The sequence below is a fragment of the Pleurodeles waltl genome, chromosome 2_2 (assembly GCF_031143425.1).
Source record: "Pleurodeles waltl isolate 20211129_DDA chromosome 2_2, aPleWal1.hap1.20221129, whole genome shotgun sequence".
Taxonomy (NCBI): Eukaryota; Metazoa; Chordata; class Amphibia; order Caudata; family Salamandridae; genus Pleurodeles; species Pleurodeles waltl.
The window spans coordinates 801,017,802-801,044,452 of record NC_090439.1 but is presented as its reverse complement, the minus strand read 5'-3'; the positions used below and the strand labels follow the sequence as shown (position 1 = coordinate 801,044,452).

Genomic DNA, 26,651 nt, shown 5'->3' with positions numbered 1-26,651 from the left:
CCTAGCTTTTCTTATTGAAGCTTCAATTGTGGCCGTTGTGAGCAGGTGTTAGGACTACAATGCTAATGTTTTCATGTTATAGTGATGTTTTATTGTAGGCATCAAGTCAGAGGGAGCATTCACCTGTTCAATAAATGTGGGACTATAGTAGTTGCAACTTCATGTTTTCATACACTAAAAAATAAGCATTGAAAACACAAAAAAACAATGTATACATGGATCATTACAGACAGAAATGTGAACACATAAATACTGTTAAACCTGCCATCCTAATCAATTCGTTTTGACAGAGAGTACAGGTATATATAGTGTTCGTGGGGAATTGCTGAGAGTACAGGTATATATAGTGTTCGTGGGGAATTGCTGCATTATCAAATAGAGGACATTTATGACATGCAAAAACAGGACATTTATGACATGGACAATTTAGGTGAATTAGAAAGACAGGAGTTGTGGGCTACCAAGGACGACAATGGGCTTGAAATAAGGAGCTTGTGAGTTTGCATCAAGTCTCAGCTGTTTAGCATGCATCTCATATAAGCGGGGCACAGAGAGTCAGTTGCTATCTGTTACCATTGTGTGTGGAGAAGGACATGATTCATGGGCGGCAAAGCCAGGAGTGGGTCAGGATGTTTCTTCCCTTCCTCAACAATGGTAGCAAATTGGTCCATCAGAGGTGGACAGGCCTTGAGTGGGCCATACTGCCCCTCTCAACCAATAATAAATGTCATATTACTCGTTGCAAATATGAACATATGATTTATGACATACTGTGCATTCATGAGCATTAGTAATAAACAGAGCTATTTAAGCAGACCCAGAGCACAATTTCATTTCCTAGCCCACAGTGTGAAGGAAGAGTATGATCCTGGCCCTGAAGACCCAGAGAATGCAGCTCTGCTACGGCAGAACAGGGAACTTCACATTTTCACTTTACTAATAATTGTTTAAATCAACATTTTATACTTCAAATAACATGCCTCCTAACGCTACATATATTTTCACTGGTTTGGCTTGAAACCACTATCCTTTCAGTTTGTGGTCAGCTGACCCTTTTTTGTTCCATGTACTTTGAGCTATATCGACATTTGCACTTATGAGCTGTCTTTATTCTATGTAGCTGAGTTTGGGTCTTTTATGATGTATGACATGATTTCCTTGTGTTAATTCATCAATGGATCACGCTACCTGTTAGCAAAATGGACTTTTTGCACCTACCTGTACAGAGCGGAAATGGGCCTCTTTGTTCCCAGTTTTGGTCTGTATGGCTTTGGCTCTCCTGCCATGTTGATATCTGCAAAAGAAAGATGGCGTTCGTAAGCGACTACAGGCTACATCAAAAGAAAAGTAAGCATCCAATGATGAACGGAAATATTTTCTACCACTTGTAGTGCAAAGTGTATAAACATTCACATCATTGCAAAGGCTATTCCCAGTGCATGTATTTCAGTTATTAAATAACACATCCAGTTGTCAATTAGGGTGCAGGCCCTCGGTTTCACATGCTTGGCATTTCAGTTCTAAAATCTCTATCAGTTAATGTTCAAAGGCGCCTTTAAATCAGGGGCGGCTCCTCCACTAGGGCAGAGGAGCGTCACCCTGTGCCAGCAGCGGCAGCTGCAAAACCGTTAAAAGAAAATGATAATAATAAACTTTGTTTATTATCATTTTCTTTTACAGGGGTGGGGCAACGTGCATGACGAGCAGTGAGGGGGAGTGCAAACACAAATGCGCAGTGTGCTCTCTCCAGCCCAGCCACACAGTTGCCAGGCTGGAGAGAGCCTGCACTGTCTGACTGGGAGCGCCCTGGCTAGGCGCTACCACCCAATCCTGATACTGCTGTGAGCAGCGTCAGGATTGGCCACAGGGCAGGCTGGGAACCAGTGCCTGGAGCGACGATGGACAGAAGAGCGGTGCGGCGGCGGAGAAAGTAAGTGTTTTTTTAATTTAATTAATTTGTTTATTTCCCTCCTAACATGCCGCCCCACCCCTTCCGCACCCCCCGAGCTGCTCCTGCTTCAAATAGTCCCTTGCAAGTTGAAGATATGTATGGAAAAAGACAAAAAACAGTGAAGATTCAAGGCTATCGAACCGAAAGTTGCATCAACCCTGAAAAAAAGAGTTGGTAAACTCATGTTTGATACTGAGACAACACCCTCTCTAATATGTAAGCAATGGCAAAGCCAATAGGTATCAACTATGAAACCTATTGGTGTTACCAATGCTTGTTATTTTACCTTGATGGCTGTCAGGTGAGTGTTTGCGTGAGCGGCAGCCATCTCTGAATACATTTTCTTTTGTTTGAAGATAACCACTCAAAATGGCCATTACGCAGGCATGGGCACGTGAAGTGACCATTATGAGTGTTGTTAATTGTACTTAAAGGAAATTCATTCAAAGGTGTATGCTGTGAATGTGCATGCCAGTAAAGTGGTCGTCTTTAACTGAATTTTCTTTTGTCTGACGAAACCCCATTTATGGATGATTGTCTTGCAAGAATGTACTTATGCAGTGGCCATCTTTGAATAGGTTTTCTTAGACTGTAAGAAAATTTATTTAGAAATGGCAGCTGCACATGCCTTCACATTCATAGTGAAGATATTTTATTGATTTTCTTTGAACACAAGAAAATCAATAAAAAACGGCCTGCAACTTGCGTTTGCGCATGTCATACAGACACAATTCAGGCAGGAGACTCACAAGTCTTGAAGTTAAATGACTTTATCCCACCTGTTTCACACCTAAAATTGTCTCTGTTTCAATATAAATCAATGGAGAAATACATTCCCTCAATATCTGTTTCAAAACCTCCCTCTTTCCCGTTCTAAAATGTTGGCATGCATGACATATGTAGGCATGGGTGGGCATCATGATGTGTTTTAATACCATTTTAAGATGGCTGCCCATTGATACAGAGGTGGGAGACACTCAGAGTCGAAAGGGGCAGGTGGGGGTAATGGGTGCTGGCAGGGGATAGTTTTTAGAAAAAGAGGGTCTGGGAAGTTTGGGGAGGGAGTGGAGAAAGCAGGTAGTGGTTGAAAAAAGGTTTCTCACATACACTGTAATGCAAAGACTGTCGTCAGTGGTGGAAGAAAGAAAACAATGCATCCATGTAGAAGGATACATTAAATCCAATCAAAACACTGTGAGAATGAAATCCGTGGGTGTGACAAACACAGATATATGGAGAAAGGTCACCAGATCAAAGAGCAGGGAAATTAGACAAACAAGACAACCAAACTATCATAAGCAAGGGGCTGGTCAAACCCTTCTCTCTATACTGAATTGAAACAGGCCACAAAAGCTGTTTTATATGAGATAATGGTTAAGAGAAAAAAATGTGAAAAATGTAAATCACACAAAGAACAACACTGCAGCTAGATAGTTGTAATAATTTCCTCAAACCGACATTCCAGGCTCTGTGTTTGCATATAAGAAATGTACTATCTATTTTAAAGACAAATATCGTCTAAAGACTTATAGATATTGCCGAGGTTTCTGGTCAACATCACAAGTAAAGTAAATAAATGTATTTTTATTTTTTACAAGGTGACATGGATCAATTGATGCTAACATTTCTTATATGATTTTGTAGACTCTACATAAGCCAATGTTAAAATTCTAGATGTAAATAAATAAACTTGTCCCAAAATGATAAGAACACAAATATTTGAAAATTCATGTCCTGTAATGTCTGAAAGATACTACACCATCGTAAAATACTGTTGTTTCTCCTGCTGATCCCAAAACTGACAATTATATAGAGTTAGGCCTGGATTAGAATACAAGGATGTGCCTACAGCCTGTGGTCATCTTGTGGCTCGCAATCATCACTCACGTTCAACTCTCTGTCCAGTCATAATGCTTCCTTAGTTACATTTACAAGTTTACTGAATTGTGATACTATGCTTAAACTCTTCTGCTACAGGAAATGTGCGACGTTTGCATGCACAAAGTAAGCCATGTTTTACCTGGCAGAACAACTGTGAACACATAGTGGTGGTAACATCCCAAAATCCTGATTAGAGTGCATTCTTCCATTTCCTACTGACTCGAATGTAGTATGAAACATTGAGTACAAGAATATTGTGGCACACTAATATCATAGACAAAATATCAAAAGTTACCTACATATTGGGATGTATAGATTTATTATTCTTAGCTTCACGTCTGAGGACCCTGAACATATATAAATCTTCAAGGCACACAGATGTTGATTTAGGTACAGAAAATCTAAAAGTACTTTTTTCCCCTCTGTATTTTTTGTACAACATCGGTGTCTCACGATATTCTGTATTAGATATTCAGGATCCACACCTCCTGAACTGAGATTTTATTGGATCTTAGATTGAGAGCCTCAGCATGAACATCTGACTATTTCTTAATGTAGCTGCTTTACCCATCCATTAACCAGATGGATGCATTGTTTTCTTTCTACAAGACCTATTCCACATGCTACACAATCTCAATGTGACATTGTATCATTAATATCATGACAGCTGTTTTCCGGATGCCTAAAATATGGCAGTGATAATCTGATGTTTATACTGCCTGTGCTGTGATTGATGTTTTATAGTTAGTGCGTGTATGAAAAACCTAATGACTTGGATACGTAGAACCTGGGAGTCTTTCAGACTGAGTTAGAATTTGCAGCAAGGATACTCCATTACAGCAGTGGTACAGAACCTCTCTGCCAAACTCTCACACCACATGCCTGATCTAGAGGGGTCAGTTCCTCAGGTATACTGACAAAGTAAAATCCACTCTGTTGGCAGATACCTTCCTCTGACATTCCGAGGGCGTAGGAACCGTGGGAGGTAGGCATCTGTCTGTCTCCCCTATTTATAAAGGATGGTCGGTTGAATTTTTAACTGTCCGTCACCATCAGGTATATTCTGGCACTGAAGGACAGCAACAATAGAAAAAAATGAACCCTTTCCCTTGGGAGAGATTTTCCATGGTGTGGGGGGTCATTAGATTTTTTTTTATTTTGCAAAACGAAAAATCCTTCTTTGGGATTTTGCTTTTGAAAAATACAAAGCTTTGGAAATGTTTGATGACCATCTGTCAGACTTTTCCTACACTGACATGAATCACCATGGCAGGAGTTCCTGCAAGTGTATAGAGTGAGAGAGATGTCCATGTGACCGGCGGGAAATCTATAAATTTAGCAGGTGAAGTAGAGGTAGGGTGGTAGAAGTAAGGTCCTATGTCAGCTTTACTCCGTTTGCCAAACTCTAAAACAGGCCTGATATCAGATGGGGAGTAGCCAGTGCTTTTAAAGTACATGTAGTTCTTGCATCTTTTATCTACAAGTGTACCTATACTGCATTTTGATCTAAGAATATTGTCTTATAATTTTTCCTGGGAAAAATCATGAAAAGTGTTACTGTCGGAAATTAAAATATAGGACTTTGTTGATGTCTTCTGTCTTCAGTATAAAGATTAATTTAAAACTGCGTGATCTGAAATACACACTGCACCCTTCACGCTGATTCTTGCTCATGCCACGTTATGCGAAATAATCAAGACCTGTGTGGATCTTCCATCTGATTGGAAGAATTCTAACCTACACCTATGATCACCGGGAAAACTGCATGTACTATAAAACGTCAAAAATAAATAAAACTATATATAGATATTCCGAACTGAAATATGTAGCAGACGTACTTTACAATTATTAAGAGTATGCTCCAAAAGTAGAGTCAACAACGTTTGCACACAAGAGTATTCACTAATTGTATTTTCAAATCATCGCAATTGAATCCCATGCCAACACTGGAGCGTTTCGCCTACAGTAAATATATACATTTTACACCTGTATCAATTAGATACCCTTTTTAACAAAACGTGTGTGTAAGTCTTTACATATTAGAAGTAGACCAGTGGTGCAAATCATCCATACAATAGACATTTGTCTAAACTATGTTAATCATGAACTCATCAATTACCTATGTACCGTCACTGCTGCTACGTACAACCTTTCAGTTCGATGTCCTGCTTATCAATTAAATAAATAAATACACTTTCGATAACCAAACATTTATTCATATGAATTGCCAGATCATTACTTAAGTTGTATTGTGAAACCCTATTTATCTAGATTCAGCACTAGAGTTCTCCGGTGTCACACCCAGGAAAAGCTGAAGCAAATAAAGTGTCAGGCTACTACCATGGTCGGACTGGGACACAAAGTAGGCCCAGGCACCAAAAACCAGAGTGCTCCCATTAGCAAATTCGACACCTCAAAAAGAGTGTCCCACATTTGCAAATCGGAGCAGTTTGGAACTGTCACATTGTACAGGTGTTTTAAAAGGAGTGGGAGACTAGATGCATTTGTCAGAAGTGTTTGTGGTAATACCATGGACTTAAAGTGTAACTCCCCCTCATAGGCCATACATCAGGCTCTCAAACAGTCAAAATACCACCCCACACACTGGGCAGTCAGACCAGCATGTCAGTGATTGCCAGATTACCCAATAACAAATAAACAATACCTTTCACTGATTCTCTCCTCACGAGCTGTAATCTATACTTTTCACATGGAAGCTGGTGCAGGCCTGGCTGATGGCCTGGCCATGGATGCAAATCCAGCTGTGTATGGCCAAAGACTGGGTTCAGTTGAATCAGGGACTTGTGCAGGGTCTGGCTGGGAAACCTAGGCCCTGCTTCCAGAGATGACTGCATGGCCAGAAGCTGTTCACATATATACGTGCACACACATATAAGTATATAACTTTTTCTCCTAATTACAATGTTGATGTGTTCATATGGAAGTGAAGTGGGTTTGTATAAGATACACATTTGAAAAAGTGAAATTGTTGTTTCTTTGTGGGAATTGAATTTGGTGATGTGCCTGGCTAAATGTAGGAATATTCTAAATTAAAAAAAATTCTCATGGTTTTATTACCACCAGGTAGGCATGTAGTCTAATTTGATATGGTTTCTCTTTCATATGAATCTTAGTAAAGTTCTACAAGATATACCTGAGCATGCAGTAAAATTTATCCATAATCCCCTCCTCTCCTTGATCTGAATCGAGCAAATGCTTTGGTGCTGGAACAATTTTCAGAGTAGGAGTGCTGCCTTTAATGTTATATTAATAGTGAAAAATCAAACCATCACGCAAAGAGCAAATGTTGCCAATTTGCTACACTCATTCAGCAGGAAGGTGGTAAGGGTGTGGCATGTAGCTTGCAGTGCATTTTAGAGCACTGGTGTGGTGGTGCCATTTATAGACAGCACTAAAGGAATGCTTCTTAAACTTGTTCAAGTGATTTTATTCAAGTACAAACAGGAATCATACAGGACTGCAACAGTGCCTTCCTTTCCCAACTGCCTGCTTCACCCAAGCACCACATTTCACCTCAGAATTCTCATCTCCCATTCTACTCTTAAAGTGATACTAATACATGGAATACAATAAGCACGTTTCCATTGAAATGGCCACTGATATTCTCACTGACATGCATGAAGTTTTACTGATAAAACTATACAGTGCACAAACAATGTGTGGAAATCGGGGTTCAGCAGGTATTTATTATCCGCGCATCACCAAGTAAAGTGTCTTGATCTGTTTGGACCCTGTTAAAATCTTTGTTTCCATCACAATTCAAAATTACCCAAAAATGTGCTTCATTTGCGATTTCCCAGTTGGTAATAGGATTGAAATTTGTATAGCTCATTTAAATTGTGTTGTTTGTTAAACTAAACAAAATGACATCCTACAGCCTTTCTTTACCCATCAATTTTTGATAGGTCACTTATACTAAATCCTCTCTTTTTGCAGTCTGAGAAACAAAAGTAAACACCAGTTTCCTTTAAAAGTATAAGCAGAACTTTGTCAGAAGACATAGCATGACATTTGACCTTTGCCTTTGAACACACAGCAAATGAGACACGTTAAACACACAATAAATGTAACGGAATCTTTGTTCCTCATTCACCTTCCGAACCCCCGGATTGTTATTTCGGGGGTTCTGCAGAAAACCCACACACCTACTTCCAGCGCCCATGGGTGGATGAACACTGTTGTTTCCTAGTAACTTTCTAACCGACCGCAGTCTTCGATGTTAAAGTTTATTAATTAGGTGCTCCCACACAATTAAAACAATTCAACAATCTCTACATAGTTTTAAACCGCGATTATGTTTGTGTCCTTGTTGAAGCAGGCCAATCCCATTCTGCTGTCTAGTTATGTTGTGTAATACAATCACTAATCGTTGTTGACTATGCTATATTTGCTTCAAACGCATCAAAAGCCACTTAGGTACATAAATAAAACCTATTTACACTGATTTGTCCTTTTCCAGGAAGCAACCAGAGAATTAATTCAATTTTAAATACTGAAATCAATCTAGTCGTCTTGAAATGTATAATAAATGTTGACATATTGTACTACTTTTAACTTTCTAAATCAATATTTGATATAATTTAATAAATGAGAGTTGTATATCGTCCTTCTAAATACCAGAAGTGAAATTGACATTATAGAAACAGTATTATTAATTTGATTATGGTATGGTTGAATATCATCATATTTGAAGTAACTCATATCTAAGGAATGTACATACAAAGAGGAAAGAATAAATCGCTGTGTGCTGTAAATGGATTTAATTTAATTTCCGCGGCTGACTCTTAAAACATATCCAATTTAAAATTAAAATACTATAACATTTGGGGCAACTGAATATAATTATTTGATTTTCCTGCGCAGTGTAATGCATTCTTGAACATCAATAAACACCTAGGGCGTGAAATACGTTTCTAAATGTGTAATTCCATCATGCTTGGAATACGATCCCCTATAAATTGGGTTTCAGTTTTTAAACATTTGATTTACATATCAAAACAAACACAGCATAAGAAGTGATGAACTATATCTTTACAAGTGAAACGAAAACAGCTAATGAAGCAGTAACTGAAAAGAAAAATAACATTCAGAAAAGCATTCTACTTAAAAAAAAAGACATTTTTAAATGGCAAGGTGTATTTTTCTCTGCTCATTTTACAAGATTGAAAGGAAAAATTCATGGAAAAGATAAAGAGCAATGTCTCTCGTTAGTCACTGTGCAAAGTTGAAAGCAGAAGATACATCATTGTCAAAGCCAACATGCACGACTTACATTAACAGTTACAGTCCCCACCAAGCCTCATTAGTTCTCACTTATGTGGAATTACTAAACAGATATATGTGCTCTTGTTCTGATGCAGGTGAGCGAGGGTCGGGAGTCCTACACATCACAGGGCAGGCAGCAGCGTGCACCACAGAGTGCAGACGACCTGTCAAGCAGAGCATCGTACAGAGGAGTTGAAAATCCAGTAGAAAAACCCTGTTATCCTGCCCCAGAGCAGAAGGAAACAATAATTGGTCTCCAACGAGGAGCTTCAAATCAGACGTGCGTCAAAGAAGCAGCTATGAGTTAAAAAAAAAAAAAAAAAAAAAAAAAAATCACAAAACCTGGAGCACTGTCAGAGAAGCTATCAGTCGCCAGAAAAAAATTAATGATCAGCCAATTGGCACAGGAATAGAAGTCAAAAGGCCTTCCCATGGTGGATGTCCTGGGTGGTCAGCTTGTTGGTGGACTTTGGCTTTCTTCTCTTGCTCCTGGCCCCCAGGTCCTATTTGACTCCTGACTTCTCCTCAGAGCTCTCAACAGAGACCAGAGGCGCACTGCTTCAGGGAAAAGACTAACATTTTAGCTGTTACTAGCTAAACCCGGAACTGTCACTGTCAGGAGAACTTCTTTTCAGGTGTTGAAAACAATGTACTCATCCGTGAAAGGCTGCAGATAGTCCAAAAGCTTGAGAGGACTCACCAGTATCCATTTGACTTGAAGATACTTGCCCAATCATGTTATTTTCTGTAGAGGCTGATATGTTATGTGTTTAGGCCCATATTTATACTTTTTGACGCAAAACTGCGCCAACGCAGTTTTGCGTCAAAAAAATTAGCGCCGGCTAACGCCATTCTGAAGCGCCATGCGGGCGCCGTATTTATTGAATGACGTTAGCCGGCGTTAGCCGCCGGCGCTGTCTGGTGTGCGTTAAAAAAAAACACGTACACCAGGCAGCGCCGGCGTAGGGGGAAAATGGCGTATGGGCGTCCACAAATGGTGCAAGTCAGGCTGAGGCAAAAAAATCGCCTCAACCCGATTTGCGCTATTTTTTTTTCACTCCCAACCCCAACCCCCATTGAAATGACTCCTGTCTTAGCAAAGACAGGAGTCATGCCCTCTTGCCCAATGGCCATGCCCAGGGGACTTCGGTCCCCTGGGCATGGTCATAGGGCATAGTGGCATGTAGGGGGGCACAAATCAGGCCCCCATGTGCCACAAATTTTTTTTTTTTTAAATACTTACCTGAACTTACCTTAATGTCCCTGGGATGGGTCCCTCCATCCTTGGGTGTCCTCCTGGGGTGGGCAAGGGTGGCAGGGGGTGTCCCTGGGGGCATGGGGGGGCACCTCTGGGCTCATTCTGAGCCCACAGGTCCCTTAACGCCCAGGCGTTAAAATCCGGCGCTAAAGCGGGTTTTTTAGACCCGCCCACTCCCGGGCGTGATTTTTGCCCGGGAGTATAAATCCCACGCACATGCCTCGGAGTCGATTTTTTAGACGGGAACGCCTACCTTGCATATCATTAACGCAAGGAAGGTGTTCACGCCAAAAAATGACGCTAACTCCATGAACTTTGGCGCTAGACGCGTCTAACGCCAAAGTATAAATATGGAGTTAGTTTTGCGTCGAATTTGCGTCGAAAAAAACGACGCAAATTCGGCGCAAACGGAGTATAAATATGCCCCTTAGTGTTTGTTGATATGATGCTAGATGTAACAGACACTGGCAAAGCCAACTGGTCTTGCCTTTTGGCCAAAGTGGCTTTGCAAATGCTGTTTGCCAAGGCTTTGCGGCATCAACAACAAACGTTTTTGCTGATGCTTTTAGCATCAGACAAAATTTAAAAAAAGAAACAAAAAGACATGATGGCATAGCAACTGCTGGTGGCTGTGTCATTTCCTAGGCGTGTTTATGCATTATGTTGTGTTCATGTGAATGCATCACCGCACGTGCAGGCCTACGAAATGATGCAGGTGCCATACTTTTTTACCTAGTGATACAACGTGGCAGATGTCACTGGGAGTGGTAAATTACAAAATTACATTTTGATTTCCACAAAAGCAATTTAACTAACAGCAAATGGAAGAAGCCCGGTCTTTTTTTTAAAAAAAAAAAAAAAAAAAAAGGACCGCAGGGTTGAGGGAAGGGAGGGAAGAGGCAACATGAAGTGGGTGGGGGATAAAGGAACAACAGAGGTGGTTTTGGTTGGGTCCTTGAGAGGAACAAACATTTTACAGAGAAAAGCCAGAGGAGGGTGGGGAAGGCAATGGACAACATGACAACATTGAGGGTGTCAGAGAATAGCATGAAGGACACGCAGGATGCAAGTGTTTGAGAAGGAGGAAGTAGTAAACATGCGGGAGAAAGCTGGAAAACATGTGCATTCTTATTGAGTGCTAAAAGAAAAAGACAAACGTAGGCCCTGGAATCTGAGCAGTGAAAGAATAGAAGTCATCCAGTTAAAACAATGGTGACGAGGATATGCTTATTGGGAGGGAGAAACAAAAGAAGATAGACAGTCAATATTTGAAGCAAATGAGAGTGAGGAGCCAACCAATGGGTAGGCTCTAAGCCCCCTGTAAGTTTTGGTACAATCCATTCTAGCCTTTCGCATTCAGACAGTTAATCAGATCGGACCCCATCCTATGAAGAAATATCAGAGTGAGACTTGATTGCTTAGCAACCCTGGTAGTCAAGTTAGACAATAGGTTGATTACACCCCCAGAGACTTATAGGTTGCAAGCTCAAATCAAGTAAAAGACAAAACCACAATGCATTATTCATAATAAAATGACTAACCTATTTCCGAAATGTCTCGAATTAATTCAGTTTGTAATATGAAAAATGTGTTAGATGAGCCCTTTTCTCTGATCTAAGGTAGCATCAAGCTCTATTGTACTGCCTTTGCTTCTGCAGTCCATTTGCCTGGAAGTAACAAGTAGCCCTATTACACAGGTCACCGATGCACTTCATGGACCTAAGTAAGACAACAGTCTATTTTAGGATTGCCTGCAGATCACAACCAGCAAAGCGCTTCTTTCATTATAGCAAGGTTGTACCACAGAAGAGGGAGTAGGATAGAGTCTTTAGCAATCTCTTGTTGCAAGAGTAGGACATACCTTATAACATGAGGGTAAATATCTGCATAAAACCTAGCTAAAGAAGTGCTTGATTTTCTTTCCCAATATCATGTACGTTTCCCAAACAGTACAGTTTTTAATGTGGCTCAGGTGTCCCAAATATTAGCAAATGTGGAACCTGTATATTACACCAAGTGTGTGACTGAGAAGTAGGCTTCAATTTGTTTTCCTTCTGTCTGGATGTACCCTACATAAATGTTAGCATACCACAGGCATTTAGATGTGCTGGTCTATCTCAAACATTTCAGGCAGGGTGTTCTGATTTCTCAGCGACCTGCCAGGAGTCGCAGTCACAGGAGGGTAAATGCATACACCAGAGACATATGAATGTTTCTAGTTAACATACTTCACCATTTCACCATTGTTTTTCCCGGCTTGCATTATGAGCGCTTTCCATGCAGCGCCATTGGGGGGAAGACACAGCAGGCAGAGATTCAGGTCTCTATTCAGAATAAAAATCCAACAATGGCCCTGCAGGCCGCTCTAGGTTAAGCGTTATTCAGGAAAACAGATTGTTCACCGATGCCATGAGCAGGGAGAGAACAAGGAGCCCAGGGGGAAGGAAACAGTCGATCACCATGTTCACCATTAACTATGAAAACAAACACACAAAAAAATAATTACATTGGTGCTTTAGGGAAAAGAGAAAGTGCCAAATTCTGCATTCATCACGAAGAGAGGTACTTAGGACCTCCCCTTCATGCAAACATAAAAAGTAGTGAACTTTCCAGTTCTGAAATTAGTTAGAACACCGTACCAGATGTAGAAAGAAAAGAAGGCAGTACCTGACCTGATAATCAGTCTTAGTGGTGAAAGTTAAGGCGCTAATCAGGGTCCATTTTAAAGCATGTGTTCTAGAAAAAAGGGTGATTACTTTATAGGATAGTCCCAATTGTGCTGAGAGGGATGTCTGCCCATTATGTGGTCACTGAAGATACTTTGATAGTGTTGCATGGACTTTATGTCATTCGTGACCAGGGCAACCTTAATAGAAATCTTAAATTATTGGGTATGAGTTAATGATTAATGACTGTTTTAGCACAAGTAAGTACCAGGGTGTGAAACTGCAGAGACACCAATGGTGTTCATGCAGATTTCCCAATAGATGAAAACATCCCAGGTCTCTGACGGGACAGCGGTGCAAGAGAGCAGAGGTTGTCTGTGCTCTTCTCAAGCTTCCAGAGTGCAAGATGCATAAGGAACCTTTAGTTCCTCTACTAGTAGATTCAACCAAGTATTGTCTTACGCTTACAAGAGACAAGTGGTACGGGTGTCATCCAAACACAGGTAGGAATAAAATATAGTAAACATTCACAAACCAGATACCAATGCATGGTAATAGATAAAAGGAGTATAATACAGTTTACAGTACAGAGAGCGCGTTTCTATGACCAAAGTCATTTTAAAGTCTGAAATGTTGTGAAATGTTAAACCACTAAGAAATGCCTGCATGGGCCATGAGTGGACCAGGTTAGTCTGCAAGTTACTTTCACACTTTAAAGACTTTCTGGAACTCCGTTCACTACATCAGGAGCAGATTACACGTGACATCAAAAGGAAATGTGGATCAGTCTGGCACGCACTAAAAATACTTTAAGGTACTAAAGAAATCCTGGAAGAAGATGCCCATACACCAAGCTAAAGCGTGATAAAATGCTTTTGATAAAATTCTTTTGTAGTGTTTAATACTCACATCAGACGATTAAGTGTGGCCCTTCTGAGACAAAGTGATATGCCTCACAAATCATTAATGTTTCTCCAAGCACGTTATGATGCACTGCCAGAGTTGGATAGATATGGTCAAAGGTGGGTTCTGCTTCGATTTCTTTGGGACAATGATGTCCAATTACAAACTCCTACAAAATACTTACTCTACCATCAATGTGATAAATACCAACCTAACAGTCGTTCTGTGCGACTGACTCAGTAGGTAAAGGAGCTGACCCAGAGCTTAGCACATCTCTTCTACTGGATGCCCCATAAGAAGACTAGAATAACTCTAGTAGACCTTTTATACTGAGGCTGCTTCTCAATACTTCAAGGCCTTTCACTTACAGCAGTGTGAACATTTCCATGACTAATTCTGATGGGAACCGATCTGTGAAATATTCTTATTGAGATGTGTTTTTCTTGTTGAACTATGCTCATTGCCTACATAGACTGTCTGTAAAGTCTCCTTGTCTTGCATGCACAAATGTGAAGGTTTTATGTAAGCTGGGCTGTATAATCTCGTGCATAACTTTTGCCTTAGTTGAAAGAGGATTTATCTTATCACAATTCTCACCTGGATCTTTCTGAATGTAGGCCTACTCCTTACCTACTGTCCCATACACCCTGTGCCAAACGTACAGGATCTAAGGATGTCAAAATTATCAACCTGCCCCTTTGTTTCATCGTGAATGGAAAGAGTTAGGACAGTTCTACAATTTCCAAAATAATTTTCACCAGGTTCGAAAGTTTGGTGGAAGCAGACTAGGCATTTCTAATGACCAGCGTGTGGTACTGGTTCGGGAGACTTTTTGTTGCTCTTCTTTTATCCCAATAAACTGGACTGTTCGCTGTTCAAAGGCGAATTGTAGTCGGTTTATTTGAGGGAATAAGGCTAGTCTTAAACGTATGGCTCCTGCTACTTTTTGGCAGGATTTCCACTGCTATTCTTTTGTTTTTTTGGCATTGTTGCTCTCCTCTAAATTGCAGCCTGGATCTGCCCGGGTCAGGATTATCAGTCAAAGAAGGAGCATTGTAGGGAAAACATTGTTTTTCCTTTCTCTGTTATACGTTTGTGGATGATATTTGGGGACATTTTGTTTACATATTGATTGATAGATATTTCCTGTAGTTATCCTGCACCCCTCAAAAACACTCTCTGCATTCCACTTTGTCAGCATCATATGTCCTGTTTATACCACACTAGCCATTTTCTGTAATTTATGAATTCTCCAACCCTTAGGATTATCAGTCAGTAGCTTCTTCAGATCATCCTGATCCACTGGATGACAAAAGGAATTTTACCTTGTTGACCCATGGGACATTTCTTGGAAAATAAATTAATTAAAACCTATCAGTGCTTAGTTCAGGTAATTTTTCAAGATTATAATTTTACAAACTCTAAGGGTTTTAGGCTATACGTATATGTGAGTGAGGTCCAGTTATTATTTGCTATCTCAACCTGTAAGGAAAGGCCCCCGGACATGATTAAATAAATCTAGTTGGGCCTTCTGTCATTCTGCAGTGGTTACAACTTCCCTTTTATTTGTTCAATGAATACCTCACAAATTCATTATGACCTACAATCACTGTTTCCTGATACCTTGTCTGTTTGGACTCATTAGTGATTTGGATCCCGAAGGTTGTAACTCTGTTCTTCTGTGTGTCTGCCTGGCTCTTTATAATATCAGTTTAGTAGTGTGACTGTCTTTTGGAATTTGTACAGCTTTTTCGAGGTGTTCTTGGAAATAAATTATGTTTTCCAAATTCCGATCTGTATCCTGAAACTAACAATTCCAGGAACATTCTGCTGCTGTGTAATAACTCATTAACTACTTGTAAGAGATTCAAAGGTGCAACTCTGCTTTGACATAATAACGGTTTAGGACCAGACGAACTGGATTGCAAAAGGTTGCTCACAGTTTTGGCATGATGTGGTTTGGCATCAAACATAAACTAAGATGGAATGAGTCATGAGTTCTGAACTTTCCCATCAGGTATCCTCCATAAACCAAAACCAGCGATGGTAGACCATGGGATCACAGCTTGGCTATACTAGCCCACCCTACTGTGAAACCAGCCCATTAGCCTCCAGTCTACTGGTGAAATGCGAAGGTGGCACAATGAGCAGTCTGGCCTTGTTTACCACAGACAGGTGGGTTTCTGAAATTCCTAAGTACAATTATATGGAAAGATGATCCTCTGGTTGGCAGTTTGACAGAACACTGTTATACATCACATGGTGATTATTCGAACAGCAACAAAATAGGGCCCATATTGATGGGCTTTTGGCACAGGGCTGCTCAGCAAGTCACCTTCCTGTGCTGCCCTGCTGCAAACAGTAAGGGCATGTGTCGCATTTAGGCACTACAACACATGCCTGTCCTTCCCCACTGCCCTGGTGCTGTTTTGGCAGTCTAGTGCCAATGCAGTCACCCGTGCACCATGGTGCAAGAGTGCCTGCATTGTAGGCAGGATTACTTTGTGCAGTAAGGGGCACCTTGTGGCACAAAAATAATCCTGGGAGGCTTTTTCCTTTTTCCAAGTGTACTGCAGAATGCAGCACACATGAAAGGAGGAAAAAACGAGGAGAAATAAAATATTTTTCCTTGTTGCGGTCACCTGGGGATGCATAATGATTTGGTGCATCCCCGGGTTTACAAGCTCTTGTAAATCTGGAGAGGTGTAAAAATCCATGGGCGTTGCGTGGGAACACCCGCCACAAGGCCCATGGAACACCTCCCTTGAGCATTTTAAGGCAACACAACAGTGTTTAATTTGTAAATAAAAATGTGCCAGTGCTCAAAGACCTCCTCTTAAACACGTGGCTGCTGCAATTAAAAATGCGAACACAGAGTACTGAGGCAGCATAATCCTGAAGTCAATTCGGGGCCCTGTAATCCATTTACAACAACTCCCTGTCCCTTCAGCTCACTCTTACAGCTTTCTGCTTTCTCCCATTGTGACACTTTTTCTTTTTTCTCTTCCTCCATCTTTCCCATATGTGTCTTTTGCTCGTAGTAAATGCTTGAGGCAGAAAAATAGGCACCAGCCCTCAAAAATAAGTGCCGGTGCTCCACACCGGAAACAGCAAGTACAAATTAAGCACTGCAACACAATGATTTGTACTGCTTTGCCTTACTCCTTATCTATGAGGCCAGTCAAAGCCATGCAAAGTGGCTTTGTGCAGCCTCATAGTTAGGAGTTCAAGGTTTGCGCTGCATCATAAAAAGCGACGCAACGGTAGCACAAGGGGCTCATAAATATGCCCGGACATTACATACTGAAGGTTAGTTATAAAGCAAAAAAGACTTCACAGCACTAAGCCGAAGATATGGATGCTGCTTATAACATCGTCTGGAAACATACATCTGATTGGCAATAGTGATGCTCCTTTGACTCATACCTCGAAATTAAACAAGCTGACGTTAAGAAGGTGAATGCACAATAAAGGTGCCTTTACATTTTGTTTTAGTCTAATCACATTTGCTATGCATTCAAAGACATAGGTCAAAAGTCAAGGTATGTCTTCTAACAAATTGCTGCTTATTATTTTAACATGTGGATTAGTGTTCACTGTAGATTTTCTAACTGCAAAGTTAGATTATTTTGTGAAGTAAACTATCTGACAATATTGCTAATGTCCAGTGAGAGTGAAAGGAAAGGCTGTAGGATGTCTGTTTAAAAAATAAAAATAAAAAAATAAACAGTATATGAGTTACACAAATATTTCAAAACATATCAGCAGCACAAATGTAGCACAGTTTTGTCATTCTGAAGTGTGTTGGAAGCAAAGATTGTAATAGGATCGAAAAATTCAAAACAGTTTACATGGTGACTGACAAATTAGAATTATTCACTCAACCCCAATTTCCAACCATTATCACTTGTTCGCTGCGTAATTTTATCAGTAAAACTATGTCTGTGCAAATTTAGTGGCCATTTCAATGAAAAACGTGCTTTCTCTAAATGACAGTGCACTACCACACCAAGGCCCTGATTTAAGAGGGCCTAGCGCCACTTTAGCCCTGCCTTAGTGTCATTTTTTTTACGCTAAGGCGGCGCTTAGGTGACCTTTGCATGCATTGCGCCACTTTGTAACCCTTTGTGCTACATTAAGCCTGCACCAGGCATAATGTATGCAAAGGGTGTGTTCCCCTGTTAGTGGACAGAAAAAATGGCGCAAAGAAATCTAAGAGATTTATTTGCGTCATTTGTTTCAGCACTTTTAATGCCTGAGAGCAGGCGTTAAAAGTGGGCACACCATTGTTTACAATGGGCCCCTATATACTGTTCAGGGTTAGTGCCAACATTTTGGTGCTAACCCTCAACAGTAGATCAATAGCACAGTTAGGAGTTCAAGGTTTGTGCTGCATCACAAAAAGCGACGCAACAGCAGCACAAGCGGCTCATAAATATGCCCCGACATTACATACTGAAGGTTAGTTATAAAGCAAAAAAGACTTCACAGCACTAAGCCGAAGATATGGATGCTGCTTATAACATCGTCTGGAAACATACATCTGATTGGCAATAGTGATGCTCCTTTGACTCATACCTCGAAATTAAACAAGCTGACGTTAAGAAGGTGAATGCACAATAAAGGTGCCTTTAAATTTTGTTTTAGTCTAATCACATTTGCTATGCATTCAAAGACATAGGTCAAAAGTCAGGGTATGTCTTCTAACAAATTGCTGCTTATTATTTTAACATGTAGATTAGTGTTCACTTTAGATTTTCTAACTGCAAAGTTATATTATTTTGTGAAGTCAACTATCTGACAATATTGCTAATGTCCAGTGAGAGTGGAAGGAAAGGCTGTAGGATGTCTGTTTTAAATATAAAAAAAAAATTAAAAAAAATTAAATACCAGTATATGAGTTGTACAAATATTTCAAAACATATCAGCAGCACAAATGTAGCAAATTTTTGTCATTCTGAAGTGTGTTGGAAGCAAAGATTGTAATAGGATCGAAAAATTCAAAACAGTTTACATGGTGACTGACAAATTAGAATTATTCACTCAACCCCTATTTCCACACATTATCACTTGTTCGCTGCGTACTTTTATCAGTAAAACTATGTCTGTGGAAATTTAGTGGCCATTTCAATGAAAAACGTGCTTTCTCTAAATGACAGTGCACTACCACACCAAGGCCCTGATTTAAGAGGGCCTAGCGCCACTTTAGCCCTGCCTTAGTGTCATTTTTTTTACACTAAGGCAGCGCTTAGGTGACCTTTGCATGCATTGCGCCACTTTGTAACCCTTTGTGCGACATTAAGCCTGCACCAGGCATAATGTATGCAAAGGGTGTGTTCCCCTGTTAGTGGACAGAAATAATGGCGCAAAGAAATCTAAGAGATTTATTTGTGTCATTTGTTTCAGCACTTTTAATGCCTGAGAGCAGGCGTTAAAAGTGGGCACACCATTGTTTACAATGGGCCCCTATATACTGTTCAGGGTTAGTGCCAACATTTTGGTGCTAACCCTGAACAGTAGATCAATAGCATTAAAAAATGTTGAAGCTATTGCCTTCTACCCTGTGCCATGGTGCACCGTATCTTAGATACGGCGCACAATGTTGGTGGTGGTGGGGCGCTAAAGGGCGCAAGGAAAGTGGTGCTGGTCTGGGTGCAGCACCACTTTCCTTCAATCTGCCCCCAAGCATCAGTAGTATATTTGAAACAGTGTGCACCAATGTGCACCACCACCTACATACCACACCCTTACCACACTCCTGCTGAATAGGCGTGGCTCATTTGCCATACTCGTTATTGGGTGACACTTAGGCCCATATTTATGATATGTTTGCGCCACCTTAGCGTCAATTTTCACTGCCCATTTTGGGCACATAGCTGCCCACTCCAACCCCCAGTATCACTCCCACCCACACCACAGGGACATTACAGGTGGAGGAAGCCCATCCCAGGTAAGTTTAGGTAAATATATATTATTTACTATTATGTGCCACTGGTGGCCATTTACATGTGGCCCCCTGGCTGGCACTGGGCATGGTGGGGTTGTCCTGGGGACAGTGGTCCCCAGGGGCGGGTATTAGGTTTTTTTTAATGATTCCTGTTTATACTTAGATAGGAGTTATTTTTTGGCTGCTTGTGCGTGAAACAATGACGCTAGGCTGACTAGCGGCATATATTTTGCCACTAATATACCTAGCGCCATTTTTTCTACCGCCAGCTAATGTCATTTTTCATGACGCTAGCCATTCCTTAGCGCCATCGTACGTCATTTTATAAATATGCCGCACAGATGACTCTAAGGAATGGCGTTAGCTTGCGCTACATTTTTTTACGCACAACTGCGCTAGTGCAGTTGTGCTGCATTTTTCATAAATATGGGCCTTCGATTTTTCACACTCTCCAAGACTTCTGGGATGCAACATTGAGGGCAGCACTCCTACTCTGAATATTGTTCCGATGCCACTGCTTTTAGTGCACTTGTTCCCTAAAATAAACTTATTTTTTACTACCTTAACTCAAAATGAACATGTTTTTGTGGCAAATGGGGCAACCCAGTCACCATATGAAATATAGTTAAGACAGCAGCTAAAAGTTTGAACCTGCGTCCTTTTCCCAAAAGCACAGGTTTGCTGCAGAGCGAGCAGCGTGAAGAATGAAACGCCCAGAGGGCAATACGGCAATCACCCACAATGTGAAAGGTGTGATGATAACATAGCCAGTCACGGAAGGCTTAACGACCTTGCTGCCGACCTCTAAGAGTGAAACAGCAGAGCTGTCAAAGGCGAATGCAGTTTTCCCTGAAGAAATCCCATCTACTTCGACTGCTGTACAACCCCCGAGAATGAGACGAACAAAAGGTTCAGCTCAGCTGTGCTACACGGAATTGCTTTTTTTCTAATCTTTCCAGTATTTGTGGCATCACTTGCATTGGACTTTGGATTTAGAACACATGTTGAATAAAAAAGTGTGCGCGGCAGCACATTTTTTAATAAACTGTAAGCCTCTCTTTTTGTGTTTTATATTGTTGGGCTGGAGAATTCGATTTGCGGCAGACTCTTTCTTCCTTGATAAGAATGGGGAATATTAATCACTGTCGACCGCTTGCATGTGGGCATTCTTGGTCATGGTGCAATGTAATTAACATTCAGATGGAAAATGTGCTGCTTGCTTCTTGCAGCAATGAAACCCTCGCTCGGTATTTTAATGGCGCCTTTCTAGCGCGTTTGGCTCTGCAGAGCCATTTCTTTGACCTTGCATAAAAAGAGCAATGATTGCAACGTATCATCGAATAATGATAGAGGGCACGGGCCTGCCCTTAAATATCATCTGCATTCTGGCAGAATATGCCCTGTCCTCTTTAATATGCTCTTTTCGAAAAACAGACACTCTTTCTGGCACCTACACACTGATGTGTGAGTTGTAGGTAAAACGCAAACTTAAGCCCATATTAATACTTTTTTAGCGCTGCATATGCACAGCTTTTTGACGCAAAAGCGGCGCAAACTTACAAAATAGAATTGTACAATTGCGGTGCTAAAAAAGTATAAATCTGGGCCTTAATGACTAAGCAAAACTTATTTGAGGGTATTCACAAAGGCATTCGGGATGATGTACATCAGTATGTACACCTGTAGCACCCATTCACATGCTCTTGCAAGCCTTTGTGTATTAGCCCCAAAACATCTAAGATGGGAATACAATGAGAGTATCCACACACTGTTAGTACAAACAGAAAGGACGGAGCCCTCTTTGCACTTATACTAACAGAGCTGGACGTTTTGCGGCATCTTCACAAAGACGTGTGTAAGCCACAATAGTGTACTCCTGCTGTACTGCTTCCTGTACTCCTAAATGCTTTTGTGAATTGGCTCATATGTAAAATTATTAAATAATATGAACATTTAAGTAGTAAAGGGTGTGTGCGGTGTATTATTTTCATTGACATTTCTCTCTCTCTCACACAATAATTTTAAGAAAAATATCAGTCAGTGAGTATGAATTTGATGCTGCATTTTAGCAGGACAAAGAATTATAGAGTATTCCTAAATTTTAGCACACAGCACCTGCCCTTGTGCGCCACAGGAAAACACGCGCTGCACTCCCACGTCGAACTACAGAATAGCACTCACAAAAATCCAGCTTCCATGGACCTTTTTCGGACCTTTGTGTTAATTTGTTTTTGAGGCCCACTTCCTCAAACCAAACTCCACATGTTCTACATTTTGTCAGGTATACTTAGAAGCTATAAAACAATGGCAAAATAAGAGACATTTTGTATACTAATACATCTCAAGATGGGCTTTATCTGTCTTTTTTATGTGTATTTGATTGGTGTAACCATTGCCATCTTCATAAATATGTTTATTTTGAGAATTATTATTATATACATTTATTAGATATCTGTTTACTGTGAATATATGTTTATGGGAGTGAACTGATAGTTTGTGGATTATATTTGTATTGTAATGAACTGATTAAAAGTTTACCAATGTAAGTTCTTTAATATCCAAAGCTATCTGAAAAATGGAAGTTAGTTGGTGATACATGTGTTACATTGAGTGTACATACACACATGGCATTTCTTAGAGGGCTATACTCCGACTGAATTATGCCCTACACGTCGCCTGCTCACAACATTACTTCTACTACAGAGTTTCTGATAGGTTAGTTAAGGATAAGCATTATTTAGTTGAATAAGGGAAAGTTAAATAAATGTAACATAGAACCTCTTTGGGTGGGTACTTTGAAAGGCATAGCCTTATTGAACCAGCTTTAAAAGCTTTAGAAAGAGAGAAGACTAGCAGAAATGGAGGCTCAAATGCATTTTATTTTTTGCTTCCTCTGATATACGGAATATGTATATGTTTTTTCTTTAGAAGACGGATCACTTTTTCAGTGGAAAATAAATAAGGCTACTTATCTCTACACCGCAATCAATACGACCAGACAGTGACATGATTTAAGATGACTAAATTGACTAAATTGTCAGGATCCTGCATAAACCATGTTACCCTGCACCACACAAATTGCTCCAGCTTTATTTGGCACTTTTGTGTACATAAGCTGAAGACAGCTTGTGTGGACCATCGTCATCTACTTTTCAGATAACTCAATTCTACCTACGTCAACCTTTACTTACTGATTTTTACATAAAGCTTTAATAAAGTCCCAGGCATGCATGCCATTAAGGGGTGAATCATGTGTTGGCTGTTCACCCTATAATGTCTATTTCTCTCTGGAACTGTAGAAATTGATTGTGAATGTGGAAATATCATGTACACTTAAGAACATTAAATAAATGTTTGTGGTACAACATATTTGTAGAATAATTCCAGTGTATGCTAATAATCTCTGGAATCTAATGCTGCACAACGCTTTAGTATCAATTCAAACTATGTAACATTTGTAATCCACCAGAAAGCTAATAACTGTGCTACTGAATTTATATTGATTGCATTCCAGTACACAGCATACTTATTTACCTGTATAATTAGATTTATTTGTATCTGAAAACAGAAGGCCCAACTTGTTGACCCATTAAACGGAGGGCAGTGAAGAGAATGTGTTTTTTACCACCCCACATCTTATCTTATTCTATCCCATGGAAATTCATGACTGGTGGCAACTGATACCATCAATTTATGAATCATATTTTTATAATTGTGTGTCAATTGCTCTGTTGGTCCTCCTTGTTTGTTATCTATGGCTAAATGTGTGTATGGTGTCTTTTGTATATGTGGCTGAACTGGTCAGAGACCCAACCAGCAACTTACTCATTAACGGTTGCCTTATTTTTTCAGTAAAATTGGTTTAGAGAATCTGGTTGACAGGCAGTGCTGATGTAAGTTGTAACTCCGATACCACACAAGTGAAATAGAAGGTCTAAGGTCCAGGGTCTAAATATTCCTAACATGGATATTTAGACACTGGATGGTGATTAGCCAGCCTGCCATGTGTGCAGGGGCCTTAGCATTCATATACTTGCCTGAGGACTGCCCCTCGTATTAAAGGATTCCTGTCTGGGGTGGATCTCTTTGACAAACGTACACTTGCAACTTTTGAAAAGGATGAAAGCCAAATATGTGAAAACATTTTTTTCCCACTCAGTGTTGTTCTTTTTTTTCAGGTGAAAACCACCAAAGCTCGAGGGATTTTTTTTGGGAAAAAAATCTATGGGCCTGAGACACAGAGAGTTTTCTCCTGATGCACACTTCCTGGCAAAGATTTACCACGCTCAGGTCGTAGGCTTGGGCAAGGAAGATACGCGTTGAGAAAACCCGAATGTGGAAAATAGGCATCAGAAGGAATACCCTTGGTAGGATGAATTGTCATATACATGGATGGCGGAGTCCCTCTAGATTACGATTGGTAGCTCCACTGGAAGTGAGTCATTGGTAACCCACTTCTAAATAGGGCAGGATAATTGGCAGTATAGTGGGGCAGTAGAACCACCAAAAACCCATGGACCTAAAGTAATATTGAAGACTGCTCAGCCTTGGCCAGTGCCATTATTATTGCTGTTTGTGGATCACAGGATTTCAATTACAAAATTGTTCCTGCAATTACTTGGTAAAACAGGTAAACTTCTGGGCTGTATTGTAAATATTTTACCTAATGCAGACATGGAGTTTGAATAAAACCTATTGTCCCCTAATTTGAAATTCTATACAGTTCAAGGAATCAACAGAAACACTGTGACAAAAAAAGAAGAAAGTATAAGATTATGGACTCATAATAGCACATTTGTCTATAAAAAAAAAATGCTGGCATCGATGTAGCTTGGTGATCCTTCTGCATTCCCTTCCCTACTTACAAGGGAATTCATGTGGCGTTCCACTAAAGAGGAAGTAATGTGTTGGTTTACATCCATTCAGGTTTTCTTGTGTTCCTGTCAACCTTCTCCTCTGAGAAGTGCTGAACAAAAAACAAGCACTTTATAAAATACTGGAGTACTTCACAGATATAGTGAATCTTGAAATCGAGTTCGAGGCCACTATGAACACTAAATTAAGTGCAAAGACGCAGCATCATGGCCGTAATAAGGAAGACAGTCTTTTCTGAACAATTGTACAGTTTTGTCCATGTTCAGTTGTTTGCTGAGCTGTGTAAAGTCTTCTGGGGAAATCTAAACTGAAGGCATGTAAAGCGCCAACGGATGTGTCATTTACCTTCAAGCTAACACAACGGCCCTCATTTCAGGCTTTCAATGGAGCAATTTATCAGTGTCTTAATTCCAACAGAAGCACAAATGTGCTGTGGACTCCAAGCTGGCCCTCTGCCCAGGCCCATCTTATGATACTGAAATCAGTGACTTCATCTTAATAACTTCCCCTATCTGGAAATGTTAGATAATCCATCCAAGTTGCCCACAGCTGTTGCCTCAGCCGAGCCCTGTTTAAAATTTCAGTTCAGTAAACTGTTTTCAAAGATAAATTGCAAAATAAAACATCTCCCTCTCTTGCTTGCTCTCTCTGTCCTTTACAACTAATTTTCATGTCAGTTTGGAATTAAATAGAGGCAACAAACTTTGTAAAGGTTCACCCCAATCACTAACAGGTGTTTCAATGTAAAGAAACTAAGGGGTGCCACTCAGCAATGATTAAAGCTCACATTGCCACACAGCTAAAGTTGCATTGCACATGTTTAACTGATTGATACACCCCTTACGAGCAGGACTGGTGAAAAACTGATTGCACTAAGAAAGGAGCGGGAGCCGGGGCTAATGTCTACGATGAGGAAAACACTTGCCCCTTGGAGTTTCCAAAGGTTGTACTCTAGCAAGGATGCAGTCGATTCATACTCGTTCTACTGCCATGAACAATTCCCCACTCTGCACAGGCACAAAGCACACATCAAAAAAGACACAGATGCAAAAGAAAGTCACTCACGCTAATCAGGGACAGTTATCTGAGTTACAACCAACCAAATTCTATATAAAAACAGAGGTTCCATTCAAGCCTCCTTCCAATCCAGGTTTCTTCTTTGCTGGTGCGGGCCTGAATGTTTTTTTGACTGTGTGAGAGAAGGGCGAGGCCTTGAAGGGGCGGGACTTGCAGGCTCTTAGCTCAACTCCACTTGGCCAAGAATGGAGGGGCAACACTTCTAACCTTCCACTATCCGAGCTGACCCACCCGCCTTACTCCATAAAGAAATAACACAGGCTTCTGAGGCTGTCGCCAACGTGCTGGGGAGGTTTTAAAGTCCTGATAGACACTGATCGCCCACAGTCCTCAAACACAAACTCGCTCTCTGTATGGGTTTCCAGCTCACTTTGTGATATCTGCTTTTCACAGTGAGATTATGTGAGGACAACTGATACTGGGTGGCACATGGTGGCATCATGTGAGTTGACACGGCTGCTGATGCCACCAGATGCCACTTCACATACATTATCCCTAACAGTTGACCTGCATGGGTGCTTACAAGAATAAAAATGTATCTGTAGTTGTCACCTGTCTCCATCCTTATTTATGTGCTCCGTGATTGTGTTCTTCTATCTCTTGTCCGGTAGGCCCTTTCCTCCCTGAATACGAATGCAGATGCACTCCCGCCTTCACAAGGCTCCTGATCACTTGAATCAGCTCCACTCCATATGTGCCAAGAGATGGAGCAAAGGATTTATATTTGCTGAAGCATCCCAACTTTGGCTTCTGTTAGCTTGTGATTTGAGCTTTCGATTAGCACTTCACTATCCGTCCCTACCGCAA

At 40.6% G+C, this 26,651-nt stretch overlaps 1 protein-coding gene across 2 annotated transcripts in view; it reads right to left on the bottom strand.

Moving 5' to 3' along the window:
- The window catches only part of RALYL (RALY RNA binding protein like), a 1,738,931-nt gene that overhangs the window by 360,325 nt on the left and 1,351,955 nt on the right, over window positions 1-26,651 (bottom strand). For both annotated transcript variants that reach the window (XM_069220422.1, XM_069220423.1), the window contains one exon: window positions 1,219-1,294. In XM_069220422.1, the coding sequence (XP_069076523.1) occupies window positions 1,219-1,294 (76 nt within the window). The remainder of the gene's footprint in view (window positions 1-1,218; window positions 1,295-26,651) is intronic.